Source organism: Phytophthora parasitica (assembly GCF_000247585.1).
Source record: "Phytophthora parasitica INRA-310 unplaced genomic scaffold supercont2.62, whole genome shotgun sequence".
Classification (NCBI taxonomy): Eukaryota; Oomycota; class Peronosporomycetes; order Peronosporales; family Peronosporaceae; genus Phytophthora; species Phytophthora nicotianae.
In genome coordinates this window covers 156,308-171,167 of record NW_008649048.1, presented here as the reverse complement: position 1 = coordinate 171,167, position 14,860 = coordinate 156,308, and the positions used below count along the sequence as shown (strand labels likewise).

The 14,860-nt window shown below is 52.6% G+C and overlaps 4 protein-coding genes across 4 annotated transcripts; 3 read left to right on the top strand and 1 right to left on the bottom strand.

Annotated features, from left to right (window-relative positions):
- Positions 1–240: 240 nt before the first annotated feature.
- Positions 241–805, bottom strand: PPTG_24001 (hypothetical protein; the record flags this gene model as incomplete). The annotated part of the gene is made up of 2 exons (XM_008914619.1): positions 241–244; positions 519–805. 2 exons carry the CDS (start codon positions 803–805, stop codon positions 241–243), a joined length of 291 nt encoding a protein of 96 aa, XP_008912867.1.
- A 449-nt stretch (positions 806–1,254) lies between these two features.
- PPTG_16878 (hypothetical protein) lies at positions 1,255–2,040 on the top strand (the record flags this gene model as incomplete). Its single annotated transcript, XM_008914618.1, has 1 exon — positions 1,255–2,040. One exon carries the CDS (start codon positions 1,255–1,257, stop codon positions 2,038–2,040), a length of 786 nt encoding a protein of 261 aa, XP_008912866.1.
- A 116-nt stretch (positions 2,041–2,156) lies between these two features.
- PPTG_16877 (hypothetical protein) lies at positions 2,157–3,206 on the top strand (the record flags this gene model as incomplete). The annotated part of the gene is made up of 2 exons (XM_008914617.1): positions 2,157–2,265; positions 2,371–3,206. 2 exons carry the CDS (start codon positions 2,157–2,159, stop codon positions 3,204–3,206), a joined length of 945 nt encoding a protein of 314 aa, XP_008912865.1.
- A 906-nt stretch (positions 3,207–4,112) lies between these two features.
- PPTG_16876 (hypothetical protein) lies at positions 4,113–14,717 on the top strand (the record flags this gene model as incomplete). Its single annotated transcript, XM_008914616.1, has 3 exons — positions 4,113–4,836; positions 4,908–14,402; positions 14,476–14,717. 3 exons carry the CDS (start codon positions 4,113–4,115, stop codon positions 14,715–14,717), a joined length of 10,461 nt encoding a protein of 3,486 aa, XP_008912864.1.
- Between the last annotated feature and the right edge of the window lie 143 nt (positions 14,718–14,860).

The following is a 14,860-nucleotide window of genomic DNA, read 5'->3' as shown; positions in this document are numbered from 1 at the left end:
AAAAAAAAAAAAGCCGGGCACTTGAGGTTTTGCACAGACCCAAGCTTTGCGTCGATTACAGCAACCTGTTCTTCATTGAGTACGGCGTCGACGACCTTAAGGAGTTCATAGAAGCGCAAGATTTCGAGTAGCTCCGGGTCAACGCAGGCCTTAACCGGGTGTAGAGAACCGTCCAGCCGCTCACCGCTCTTAGTAGAGCGCTGGCGAACCATTTACCGACGTACTGCCCCTTCTCTTCCCTCAACTGACAACCTCGTCTTGCCCTGACCCAGTCAGTCAACTTGAAAGCTAGGCTAAATTCAAACAATAGTTTTTGAGCGTTCCGCGACACTGCGCCACCACCTGGGCCGTATCGAGTTTTGATTTCTTGCAATATATCGCCGTCCTTACAGAGCTAAAATTAAAACTGTGGTAAATTTTGCAGAAGTGCTTGAAGCTTGCGGTGTTACTGCAGTTTTAAGATTGACTAGATACACGGTGCTGTGTGAGTCTGGTTTGAGAGCCGTGCTGCAGCGAACCGCGTGACGGTGTAGCTGCACGGGCTTGGATACGAGACGAGCGTGGTGGTGTAGCTTAACTCCCACGGGAGCTCTGGGAAGGCGTAGCAACACGATCTTGGATGCGGGGGGACGATGCATGTCTGATCCAGCTTGGACGACGGCGCCTGGCGAGCGAGAATCACGGTGGCTCTGGAGCAACCTCCTTGGGTGGGATGTAGTTGGTATTCTCGCCAACCGAAGCTGAAGTTGATCTGGCGCCGCCAGAAATCAGTCGAACTGTGAGTTGGTGGTGAGAGGCGGGCCATTTTTCTGACAACTTCAACAAACGTTCGGATGTGGATGTGACGACGTTTGAGGACCTTCGAGATACTTACAACGTTATTAACACTTTTAACGTTATTAATACAAACTACGAACCATCACTATTTGAGGTTGTCGGCGTAAACCACAAGCAGTCCAGGCTGAGTATCACTATCAAAGCCACCCCAGGCCTCCTCAACACAGGTAAGCACTCAGATTTTATCAGTAGCACTCAGTCTATACTACCAGCACTCAAAATCTATCTAACATTATACACATAAAATGAAGAGCACCTTTTAAAACCGATAACCACTCAAAATATCACTTTAATCACCTAGTATTAAATTGATGGTAGCCACACATGTCGAACCCATACATTTGATTTCGAAGGAGCTCACTCAAAAACTTCCCCCCTCCGTTTGGACCGCACCCTTACCGCATCAAACTGCCAACTATGCCCCCTGCTCTTCCCTGGTCTGAGCTAGCCATCGGGCTCAAGGAGGAGGACGCTGACCTCCTCTTAGAGACGTTCAAGGCCTTCAAGATCTCAAAAAGCGACCAAGCCCAGTGTACTGTGTGCAACGACCCCTCCCCTCATAACATGAGGAAGCGCATCCTGCTCTGCGCGTGCCACCAGTGCCAGCTGGCCATGCCGTACGCGCGCTGTCTGTGGCGGGGCAAGCGGCTTCAGTGCGGGCGACACAACGTCGTGGACGTTTTCCAAACCGGGACCTACGTAACGGCTCGCCGTCAGCCTCGTCCGCCGAGGCTTACACGAGCAATGAAGGATTTTGCCAAGGAGATGGCTGACCAAGGTCTTAAGCCAGCTAGAATCCGCAGCGGCCTGCTGCACAAGTTTGAGCTCTGTACGAGCTCTCTGCCCTCTTTAAAGGTTGTTCAGCGGTTTGTGAATAACTACAAGTCCACACAGTTGGGCGGGAATGACTACCTGGATGACCTGCGCAACATGGTGCGCGAATCGACTTTTACGGGTCACGAACAGGAGTTCAATGATCATTTTGGAGGCACCGTCATTCTGGAGGCACCGTCAACCAGATCGGATCGCAATGATTGCACCTTGTCGATCCAGCCAGAACCGATACTGAAGGCAGACCTTATCTGGGAAAAGGTTCTGATGTGGACCCATTTCTCGTCGGAGTCACGACCAAAGCGCTTCTCCGTAAGGCAGATCGCGAACCAGCAACTTTTGTGTTGCACCTTGATGCAACATTTAAGTTAACTCAAGTCGACTACCCTGTATTTGTCGTTGGCATTTCCGACCGAGTTAGGGGGTTTCATCTTCTTGCGATATTTATTTCTTCGCAAAGAAAAGTGAAGCACTTCGTGGAAGCGCTAATGGCGCTTCGAAAAGTATACACATGTGTCACGGGGAAGCAATTTGAAGTCCGATACGCGATGGGGGACGCGGACGACGCTCAGTACAACGCGGTGCAACGCGTACTGGGTGTTGACAACAATCTAACTATTCTAATGTGTTTCTACCACGTTGCCGCCAAGGTGCACGAGAAGACAAAAGGGCTATAACCTGCACTTTACGCTTCTGTGGCAGGAGGCCTCAATGACTTACACTATGCAACAACCGAAGCCCAGTTCATCATCACCCAAGAGCGCGTGCTGGACGATTGGTCCTTACATCCAGGGCTCGCTTCCTTTAAGGAGTACTTCGCTAGAGTGTGGCTTTCAAGCCGTTTCTGCCGATGGCAGATATTCCACACGCCACCCGCGTTTGCGACGACGAACAATCCTGTCGAGAGCTTCAATGGTGCTATTAAGCGCGACTACACCCTGCGCTCTCGGATGAAAATGGGCTCGTTACTCCGCCAGTTGATGGCATGCTGCGTAAATGAAAGCACATCATCCACAGCGTTTGCCGTAGAAACCACTCCAACCGTCACGCTGGTCCACCGTGTAAGCGAGATGAGGAGAGCGGGGTTGCTCTTCGAAGACACCAAAGAACGCGGGACTTTTGAAGTTTTGCTTAATGACGCTCCTGCCGACGACGTCGGTGCTGCGAGCGCTGAGGTGGTAAATGTGGTGTCTCGGCGAGTTGCCCGTATCTACGATCCTGAGACAAAACGCTCGCGTAAAGATCTGGCGGTAACCGCTCAGCTCGGTCAGCACACAGCGCGCATGGAAGTCGCTGGAATACCAGCGACTGGTTGGCCAGTAAACACTCGGCAGTGGTCGTGTCCTTGTGTTTATTGGGCGAAGTATGGAGCGTGTGTGCACACATTGCTCGCAAAGCACGTCCGAGGTGTGCATGTCATGAATTCTCGGGAGAAGCTGGAGTACCGCGGCCCAAATCGGCGGAAGTCCGGATGCCAACAGGCTGGACGTCCAAGCAGCAACACCCCAGCGCTAGTGATAGAGAAGATACTATTTTAAAGGTCAATGCTAACAATTGGTTGAAAGATGCGTTAATATCATACCTGTCATCTGAAGTGCTTCGCCTGGGCGGCAACAGCATCCCGTGGGCGGCAGCAGCGTCTTGGAGGGCGGCAGCAGCGTCTCTGTGGGCGGCAACATCATCTTGGAGGGCGGCAGCAGCACCATGTGGGCGGCAACAGCGTCTCTGTTGGTGGCGATAGCGTCCTGACAGCGGATCTCTGAGGCCCTCTCTGAGGCCCTCAGAGAGGGCGGGTTCTATATGGGCGCAAAAAATGTGTGGCAGCTGCCACACAATCACTTTTGAAGGGTACATGTACTGCAAACTACGATGAGGCAACAGTGTGCGGACGTGACGGTGTGGCCTTGCTCTTGCCTGGGTGCTGAGCGAGTATGGTGAGTGGTGCATGTCCTTTTGCTAGGTGTTAATAGGATTTTCCCCTCCTTAGGTTGTGGTTTTCGGCCAGAAGGGACACTATCAGCAACACAGTCGTTCTCCCTGACGGCGTACGGCCCTAGATCTTGGCCCCTTTCTAACCGCCAAACTCGCTGATAGTGCGAGTGGGAGTGTCATTATTATACATCGCTGTTTCGTCGGCATTGAAGACGCACTAGAGTTCGTATGCTGATGTCGCTTTAGCGCCGACTCCGCGCTGTCGAACGACCCGCGCGACATAAACTCTTCAAAATTATTTTAAACAGGTTTATGAATCCACAAAATGAAATATTTTTTTAGAGAGTTGTGATTCTAAAACTTAATATCAGCCTTCGCAGTTTTAAGTTCCCCTTTTTACTGCCCTAAATTCCCCCGCCCAAGTGTCCCACCCTCTAAGGCGGGAGTTTTCAGTCACTTTATATCGAGGGCGGACTGGGAACTTCATTCCGCACTGGCGTAGCCGCCTCCTCATGGATCCCCCGTCTACGGGCCCTCCTGCCTACCGAAGTGGACAGTACTGGACGCCTGCCATGGAGTTGTCTCCTCCACAGTCTGAGGGTGGTAGCAGCTTTGAGGAGGAGAAGGATGAAGCGCCCAAACCGCGTGGAATGGACCTATTACTGGCCCCGCGCTCCTACAGCAGCAGCGAAGGAGACAATGATGCCGAGCGCAGCGCCGACAGCAGTGAGACGACGCGACCGCCCTCAGTTGAGGACGACGACGAGGACATGAGCGCCGCTTCAGCCGTCATGGCTATGGGTCAGTCTAAGCACAAGAGACGTAGCGACTCTATCGACGACTTGGAGCTGAGCGTTGAGTCGCTGCGGTTCCTGGCGCAACAAAGAGGCCTAGACACAACAGCACTCAGTCACTGGAGCATACGAGACGACGGTAAGCTGCTGGACCCGGATCAGCGCAAGTACCGCAGCTTGAGAGACGCGCTTCGAGCCTATACGCACTTGATGCAGGGCGCAATCCCTCGAGAAGACATGTATTATCTCGCCATCCTGAGGAGGAAATTGGCGGAACTGGAGATGCCACTGGTGGACGGACCTATCAGTGTCATATGTCTGGGCTCTGTCGTCCCGGAAGAACATTTTTACACCAGCAAGAAGCTGTTTCCGATTGGATACGAGACGCTCGTGAAGGTGCAGATGACCAAGCCATTGACAGTTGCTTTCCGGCTACGATGCAGTACGTGAACATTTATTTTATTGTAGTTTTTATTGGATGGGATTAATACTTGTGTGTATTCTTGACTGTAGAAATTGTACACGGCAACAAGAAGAAGTCTCCGATTTTTGTGGTGGAATTGGAGAATAGCGCTGTTGAGATTGTATTTCGATCGTACGTGGCGAGTAAAGCGTGGAAGAAGGCGTTGGTGCATTTCGAGAGCTTGACAGCCGATGAACTCATGGCTGTAGTTAGCGGATCCGTGGTCACAGTAGAATCTGATGATAATGGGAGACCCGTGGACGTATTGACGCCTGCTAGCGGTGAGGATGGCTTCGGTCTGCTGCGAAGAAACATCACGCGCGTGCTGGAAGGACTGCATCAAGTGCTTTGGTGCAGAGATTATCAGTTCTGGGAGCAGCGACATCCCATTACACCCGATGTGCATGCCAAAATTCGCTCACGTTTGAAAAACCAAGTGAAGGATGTCCTCAAGACTCAAAGTGCGATTTCCAAGGACGAGATCAACCGTCAACTATCACAGGAAGTCTTGTTAGCCGAGCATTGTCGTGATCCTGAGGAGGAGCAGCGCCTGCAGCAGCAGAAAGAGAAGGAACAACGCGAAGCGGACAAGCGCAGCGTTCGAGAGGCAGCTCGAAAACTCCTAGAGATCGAAATGAAGGCGCAAGAAGACGCGAAGGAAGCCCAGAGACGAGCAAAAGAAGAGCGCAAGAACGCGATTCTGGAGGCCAAGATGGAAGCTGCTCGGCAAAAAGAGGCACGCAAAGAAGCCTTGCGACTGGCCAGGGAGGAGGAGAAACGAATGCGCGAAGAGGAGAAGGAAATCAAGCGTGCGTTGCGTGAGGAGGAAAAACGGAAGAAGATGGAGGAAAAAGAAAACTCTATGAAGCGGAGGATAGAGGAATTACGACAGCGTCGTCAGATGCGTGAGGAGCAGAAGGCGATCCTTGAGAATGGCGTCGTGACATCTTCATCCCCGAGGCGGTTCAGTGACTCAAGGAAGAGGAAAGCTGTTCCCGATCCTCAGTCTATTAAGCAGCAACACATGGCGCTGTTGAAGTTTGTTGAAGACGAAAGAGAGCGAAGACGACAGATTCGTTTGTGGGACAAGAGGAACGAGGTGGAGGCCGAAGTCTGGACTCGCGTCAAAGCACGCTACACTCAGAAGTTGAAGAGCGACCATACCTTGTGTAGCGATAAGCCGTATGATCACGACTCGGCCACGAGTGAAGACACTAAGTTCCCATCCCAGCTGATCTCTCCAGCGGTAGAACTGAATCCAGTACCGGCGGAATCGCATGCGGACTTGCTTTTCGTGTGGGATTTTATTTCGACATTCTCGGACGCACTGAAGCTGACGGCGCTGCCCTCGCTTGGCATTTTTGTAAACATGATGACGCTGAGTGACGGCTCCAGCCCTGTTGGGGACGGTGATCTGGATGACGACTCTCTGGGTACACTCTTCGCTTCGTTACATGCGGAGCTGTTAAAGGCGCTGGTCAATGAGTATTTCCCGCTACTTCAAATGGGGAATACGCTGGAGGAATTCCATCGCACTCGACCCATGAATGCGTTTAGCTGGCCAGAACTTGCGCGACAGGTATGTCAGTTGGCAATGGAGTTCAAGCACCCCAGTCCAGATGAACAATTGCTCAAGTCAATCAAAGGCTCCAAGTCGTATCGAGATGATGCTGTGACGCAGCCGCTGCGTCAGAAACTGCACCGCCGAGGAACTAACTTGTTGAAAGGAGTGCAGTTTGAAGAAGAGAAGGAGGAAGCAAAGACCGAGGCTCCCACCGTACCTGCGAAAAACTCTGCTACATTGGCGTCAGATGGAAGCAATTCATCTGCAGCGTCAAGTGATTATTATGGCGTCGTATTGGTTGGCGGTGTGTCGAGTAAGATCAAGGTGGGGGAGAAAGACCAGCATCTCGTCGTAACAGAAATCGTCGCCACCTCTAATGAGGATAAAGAGAAATCGTCGGAGGTTGTTGCTGAAGCGAAGGATGACAACGCCGATAGGATTCGAGTCGGGGATTATCTCATGTGCATTAATGGTCAAGATGTGCGGGAGATGCCGCTTGAAGACTTTAACAGTCTCGTGAGTGGACTGAAGACTCCCCATGGAATGTTGATGTCCTCAATTGTCCCTGCCGTGAAGAACCCCATGAAACACATTGCAACAACGCAAGGTGCGACGAAGATGAAGTGCTGTGGATTTGTGCTCAAGCTTCTTCGAGCAAAAGAGATTGCGGCTCCTTTCAACCAGCCAGTGGATGCAGAGCTCTATCCAGACTACTACTCTAGTGGGGATATCACGGAACCGATGGACCTGGGTACGATTGCGGAGAAGATCGAGGATGAAGACTACGAGAACGATGACGTCGAGTCGTTTGTTGATGACGTGCAGCTGGTGTGGAGAAACTGCTACACGTACAACTCATTGAAGGCGGAAATCTCGAATCTGGCCCAGAAGCTGTCTGTAATATTTGAGCGGTTGATGAAGGAGTGGGTGCACACGACTGTGAATCGCCCTATGATTGCTGCGGAGGAAGATAACTGCCGTAATTGTCAGACGATCCACGCGAAGGGCCGGTTGCTACTGTGCGATCGCTGCGACGCACCGTATCACACTTTTTGCCTCGAGTCTCCACTATTTGAGATCCCCAAGTCCGAGTGGTTCTGCCCAACGTGCCTTGCGGATCCCTCCTTTTCACCTGAACAATTCCAGAAGAAAGCTCGCGATATGGCTGCTGACTCCAGTGGCAACTCTGGCAGCAGTGAGGTTAAAGATAGCGCTCTTACCGAGTTGGAGAAGCGTCTTTTGTCTGCGATTGATCTTCTATCCCAGGAAAGCTACTCGAAGCTTACTGTCAGTGATCGATTGAAGGTGCTGAGGGTGCTGTGTGAGTTGCTTGAGGAGACATCAGCGGTGCAGTCGGTGTATCATTCTCTCGAGGGAAAAGCAAATGATGCGCGAAAGAAGCTGGGCGAATCACTGGCAGACTTACAGCGCGAATGGGACCGATTTGCTCCGCCTCGTTCATCGCACGGTGTGGAACAGACCAAGAAGTTCATTGTTGATGGCGTCGAACATGAGCTTACGGATGAATTACTGACATATTTGGAGGACAAGGCAAAGGCAGAACTGGAGTCAAGGCCCCTGCCCATGTTACCGGAAAGTGCTAAGAAAAAGGTTCGTGGTGAGACTATTACTGTGAAGAAGGAGCCCACCCCTTTGAATGCAGAGGATGAAGACTCGTCCGACGATTCCGATGCTGAGGAAGAAATGATGCTTGAAGAGTTTGGCGATCGATTTTTGTCGTTATCTAACGAGGCGTTTGTCGAGGATGGAAGTGGTTCGATGCTGTCTCGCCCGTTGTGTGCCTTCTGTGGCTTGGAAGATGGAGTCTTGAACGGTCCACTGCACTATTGCAAGCAGTCGCCACTGACATCCCAGACGACTTTGCTGAATCAGTATGAAATCCCCGAGCTTTTGACTGGAGAAAACCCCGACATGCTGGCTGTGCGAACGCTTGGAGCGAATGATCTCGCTGCTGTGGTGCTGGAAGATACGGCAGAAGGTGTGCAATACTCAGCTCGCTCTGCGCAAGGTGAGGCTGGCAGCCAGTCTGAGACGGATGGCGTCAAGGGAATCGTGTATGCTGTTAATGATCGTGTAGTGTTTGGTATGAGTCGCGCAGCCATCCAAGAGCAGTTGAGAACTGCCGCACAGCCGGTCTTATTGTACTTGACGTCGCTGCCTGGCGAGGCTGTGCGTGCCTCAGTGTCGATCATGAAGTGTCATGGACTGTCGATGGGTCTGACGTTGGCTTCTCATGAATCTTTCATCTTCGTTCAGTCTTATCAAACGCCGGAGGTAGGCTTTGGTGAGCTGTCTGGCCAAGTATTTCCGGGTGATGTGTTATTGATGGTGAACGGCGTTACCACACGGGAGAAGGAAGCTGCTGAGATCGAGGCATTACTGCGAGTAGATAATTCGTCAGACGTCAAATACGCCGTGTTTATGCGTCAACCGTCGAGTCAGATGAGGAAGGCCACCGAGGAGTGGCAACGCACAGTACACGACTTGGCTTCGCAGCGAGCGAGAGAGACTACGTTCAGAACAGGACTGGTCATCCCGCAAGCAAGTGGACCAACCTCGTACGACGTGATTTTCCAAGATGGTCCGCTTGGTTTGGCCCTGGCACTAGAACCTCGAGGTGTGGTGGTTAAATCACTGAACGATCACTCAGACGGTACGCTTGGTCAGGCCTCACTCAGTGGTCGCATTACACGCGGAGACTTGGTGGAACAAGTGAATGGCTCAACCTACGGTAAACTGACTGATCTCTCTCAGTTCACTTCGTGGTTGCTGGGCTTACCACGGCCATTGAAGATTACTTTTTCCAGACAACCGCCTACGGGGACCAGTCAAATTGTGACTCTTGAACAGGCAAACAAACTCATGGCTGACCTGATTGCTAACCCGTCGTTACTCTGCAAGCAGCTAAAGCTTCCTAGCTCCAGCGACGTCAGAACCTTCCGCGTGCAGTCTTTTCCACTTCCGTTTGAGGCGGAAAATCTGCTCGACAGCATTGGCATAATTGCGACGAATGGTCTGGTATATTGCGAACAGCGTCCAGACTGTCAAGACTCGGCTCCCCTCACAGTTGCAGTTGGCGACCTTATTGTGGGACTGAACGGGAAACCTGTGGCTGGTTTGAGCTGGGCTTCGGTGAAGAGTCTATGTGCTGAGTTCTCGTCCTCGTGTGCAGTTTACCTCCACCTCACTCCGTTCATCAGACCCATGACGATGCTGCAGGCTCATGAATGCTGCATCGAAAGTGCAAACGTGGCGTGGTCAGAATGCGGCTCGATGCTTCCTCGTGTCGAAAAGGCTCAAGAGCTCGAGAGCTTCATCAAGTGGCTTATCGTTCCGAGAACTTTAGCCCTGGGGAAATGCCGACATGGTTACTCATTCTATCGTTTCTTCAGCGATCATCAACGTTTGTTTGTGTTGTCACCGGACAAGAAGTGGTCGGCGTGTGCCACGAAAGAGCAACTGATGCAACTCCTTGCGTACTTGGACGAAGACGCCAGAGACTCGAAGATTGCCACTCGGATACGATGGTGTTTCCATTGGGTGCTTCACGATGACAGTGCAAGGCTTCAGTTACAGCAAGGGCTGTCATGCTGCGAATATTCCACCAAAGACTTTCTTCGGGATGGGCCCTTTTCAATTGAAAAGGAGGTGCTGCTTGTGATGGACGGAGATATGGAGAAGTATGAGGCCGTAGTGAGTTACAACGGGCGCAAGTTCTTTCTCGGGTCGTTCTATTCGCAGCAAGAGGCCGAAAACACACTTCAACGTGCAGAGACTTCAATTCAGTCAACAGGATTTCATGCTGTGGTGGCTGCTGATGCACTTACCCTACGCAATGCTCACTTCCCTGCTTCTCTGACGGCCCCGTATCCGAAGGCAGAAAACGTGGTTAAGCGTATTTTATCCCGAAAGTACGAGTATGGAAGTGTGATGGACGGACGAGGCGGAACGAAACTCGTTCCCATTTCACATGAGGTGTACAATATCCTGAAACGCGGTAATCGATCGGAGAAGGCGATGATGAATAATGTGGATGCAGCAAGAACTGGGATGTACCAAGCTGGAATGCCGCAGGTGGCAATGCCAGGAATTCAAGGGGATCTGCAGTCGAATGCATATGCCGCCGCTCAAGCGCGTTACCAAGAGGCGTTGAAGCGGAAATATGCGCAGACGGATAACGCGTATGCGGCTCAGATCGCTGATCAGATGAAGCGGACGCGATATGCAGACCCAGCTGCTGCTGCAAGGACGCAGCAACAATTTGGAGCTAGCAATCCTGTTTCGTTTAAGCGCTCGCTGCAGGCGCTAGTGGACCAAGGTCGTGCAATGCTGGCAGCTTGGAACCAGTTTGCCGCGTCAGCCACTGTTCAAACTACGAACGGGTTGGCGTACGCGTGCTTGGCGAGCTTCGAAGAGGTGAAGAAGGTGGTATCACGTATCGTTGTCGATCCAAACGCGACACCTCCGGACCCGAAAACGTTCGTGTGTCTCCACCATGCGTTTGTGATGGGATTGGTGTGTGCTATGGCTACACAGGCGCTAACAACGAGTCAGAAGACACCATCGGACTCTGCTCTGGTAAAGCAAGTGGCGGACGCCTTTGCAACGTCGATCCTCAGTTGCGTGGATCCGTCAAATATGCTACGTGCACGAGCCTTGAGTGGTTTTGCCGCTGCGGCGAAAAAGTGCGAGCCTTCTCAGCGTGCTGCCGACTTGTCGGTCGAGCTCCACAACGTTGCGAACTTCGTGTTGATGTTCTTGCGCACTACTCGGTATTTGTCAGGCACCAGCTTCGACGATCTCAGCAACTGCCGACCGCTGTTCACAGCTTCGACACCAGGAGTTGAGTCTCTGCCTGCATCCTTCGTACAGCAGGTTCACCTTCTCGAGAATATTCGGCAGGTGTTTTACCGCAAGATGAACGTGACTTCCAGCGGATCGATGCCGGCCTCGACCCAGCCGATTCCTGTTATGCCATCGGCGCCTTTCGGGATGACACCTGGGTCTATGGCCATGCAGACGGGCAATACTCGGACCGCTCAAGCTACTGACGGCACTCTGGTGGACGTGGAGTTTGGATTGGGTCCATTGGGTGTCGTGATTAACTATTCGAACCGTGGAACCATTATTGTCACGGAGTTCTCTAACGACAACAACAACATGATGGGACAAGCTCAGGTGAGTGGTAAAGTGCAAGTGGGCGACGAGGTTTATGCTGTGAATGGCCAGATATTGGAGGTTATTGGCATGGAAGGCTTTAAAAGTGCAGTCGCTACTGGCCAACGACCATTGCGAGTGACGTTCCGCAGGCTTCCTGTTGCTCGCGGAGCAACAACTGGCGTTCCAGTACAAAATACCACGTCCAACATGACGTTTCCTGTGAGCGGAGCTCCTCAGAACAATGTGCCTGTTCCTCTCGCTCAGGTTTCTTCTGCCATGAACCAACAAGTTCAACAGCCGAATGCTTTTCCTCAGGCACCAGCCATGAATAACAACGGGGCTTTCGGCAGCCAGCAACCAGGTAGCGGGCTGATGGCTAGCGTAAATGCCAGCGGAAACTACCAGAACCCAACTCCTGGACAGTTCCCTGGTATGGGAGACGGTATGAATATGTTCCCGTTCCCAGCACCATCGAGCCAGCCGATGGGAAATTCGTCGTCGCAGTTCAGCAACCCACCGATGCCAGGAAACCTGCCCGGATTTATGGGTGATATGTCGGGCCAGTCTTTCCCCGCTGCACCAATGGGCGGACAGAACCTCAACACGTTGCCCAACGTCTACAACATTGCTGCTGGTCCAGGCGCGCATCCCTTGGGAGGCTGGCAAGGCGCTCCTAACCCAATGGTGCAGTCGTTTCCACCAATTCCGGCGCAGAGTGGGATGAATATGAACGGCAGTGGCAATGTGATGCCGATGGAACCGATGCCTATTATGCCTAATGCATCATCAGCAATGGGCTTTACACCGGCTCCGCCGCCAGCATCTGGAGCCCCGAACTCCTTCCCGAGCAACAACTCGACTGGAGAGTACGTGAACTTTGTCGCGGGGAATGATCCCCAGTTGTCACAGGGAGATTCTTCACAGGTAAATTACTATGATGCGAACGGCACGACCTACCGTGCGGCTGGAGACTTCGAGATTGATACAAATGTCAACGCGTCGACCGAGCCAACAGGCCCGGAGTCAGCTGAGGCGACTGCAATGGTGGATGTTGATACAGAGCCGGAGTCTCCTTCGATCTCCCAAGTGACGACGCCAGCGCAGTCAGACACCGACGGAGAGCGTAGCGAAGCGGACAGACAGCGTGATCGTGCGGAGCAGTTGGCAAGACTGACATCAGTTTCAAACGCGCTGCAAAGCAACTCGTCGGAAGTGAGTTCGAACTCCACGCCAGCTCCCACTACACAGGTCGAACCCACTTCTGCGGGAACGACTACATTGTCTGAAAAAGCTGCAGTTGAAGCTTCATCAACGCCAGCGCCGGAGGCAGTGCCGGAAGGGAAACCGCCTCTCCAGGCTACCAGGTCATCGCCTCGTGCTCAAACTGGTGGGAAAGAGCTTCGCTTAACGGAAGAGACTGCGTCGAGAAGATCGTCAAGAGTATCTCGCAAGATCACGAACATTGCGGACATGTACGACCCAGATCTCATTAAGGCTAACTCCAAAGGCGCAGGGAGCGGCAGTGAAGCTGGGATGGACGATCCTACGGATGGAGAGATCGGCGAGCTGTCGACCGAATTACTGGAGTGTTTCAGCGCGACGATCTGCCCGCTGAAGAAGGCCCTTCCACGCTCACTGTTGCTGCTTCGAGCTCAACTGTTATCGATGGAGTCCGCAATTCCACGCGATGCTTTCCGCTCCGGTCGATGGGGACGTCCTGTGCGTGCTGCATGGGCAGAGATGGTGTACGCATGCGAGAAATCGGCCGTTCTGATGGAAGCAGTCGTGTTCTTGGAGGCTAACATCGATCCGGAATGGCTGGACCCAGGCTGGAAGGCTTCTCCGCTCCCGTCAGCTAAGAACGCGATCGCTACTGCAACCATCGCGTCTGCTGCTATGCGTATGTACTCACTAGATGACGCGATATCGTATGGACGAATGAAACGTGGAGGTAAACGCAAGCAGCGTAACCCATCGAGTGCCAATTCCAGCAGACCAGGCTCGCCACAGAAGACTGCCATTATCAGCCAGGAGTCCAAGGCATCGGAACCTGTGACCAACCCGTCAGAGTTGCCGTTCGTGGGTCGTCTGTCTGCTGGACTGGTCGCGCTAGCTAACAAGATGATCCACAACATCTTGGAAGCGCAACGAGAACGGTCGTCTTCGACCTACGCGTACCGCAAGGCAAGAAGCGAAGTGGCTGCCATCACATCGCTCACAGACGATCAAGTGGAGGAGTGGATTCAAGCGAGCGCGGCCCATCAAGCCCAGACAGCGTCGGCGTCAGGGCAGCAGAGTGGATCTGGACGCCACCCGACCCCGAAGAGGAAACATCCGGGCTCTCAATCCTCCAGTTCAAGTGGTCAACGTTCTTCTTCCACTAGGAAACGGAGAGCTCAAGGCTCGGGAACTGCAGCTCCGGTCCCAGTCGCGACGCCGCCCGAGACACAATTTGTGGAGCTGCGTTGCTACCAGATGAAGACACTACAGCACTGCTTCCCCATGGGTAGCGCACAGGATCTGACACTGCGGTCACGTCTGGAACACATCATGGATATGCTGCTAAGAAACGAGCTGGCACTAGCGTTCTCCGCGCCCGTGAACGTGAATGAAGTGCCTGGCTACGCGGATCTGATCAAAAATCCGATGGATCTAGGTACGATCAAGTTCCGGTTAAGTCGCGGGTTCTATGACCAGCGGTTCGAGTTGCTGGTGCACGACGTGAACCTCGTGTGGGAGAACTGCTTCACATTTAACCGTTTAGATGCCGACATTTCCAAGTGCGCGAACCGCCTACGATGTAAGTATCTACTCTGCACTGTCTATTAATCGCTCGATTATACTAATTTTGCTCGTGTGTTTGACGTCCTCAGCTATCTTCAATCGACTATTTGAGCAGTGGGTTACGAACGTGCCGCCGAACACTCCGGTGACACATCTGGCGTCGGAGGAATTATGTCGACAGTGCGGACAGATGAACGCCCAGGAGAGTATGCTGCTGTGCGACAGCTGCGACGCAGCTTACCATGCTTTCTGTCTACAGCCGCCTTTGTCTTCGATCCCGCCGGGCAATTGGTACTGTCCTCGATGCCCCGTCAAAAAGTTCACCATGTAGTTACAGTCGTGCTATGATACTTGAACAGGGAATAAGTAGACCTTTTACGTTTTCATTTCGTATGTTGGCAGGTGCCTGGAGGTTGAAGGTACATGCATCACTTGTCTAACGTAACTGAAAGTGTAGCCATTTATAGGGATCCA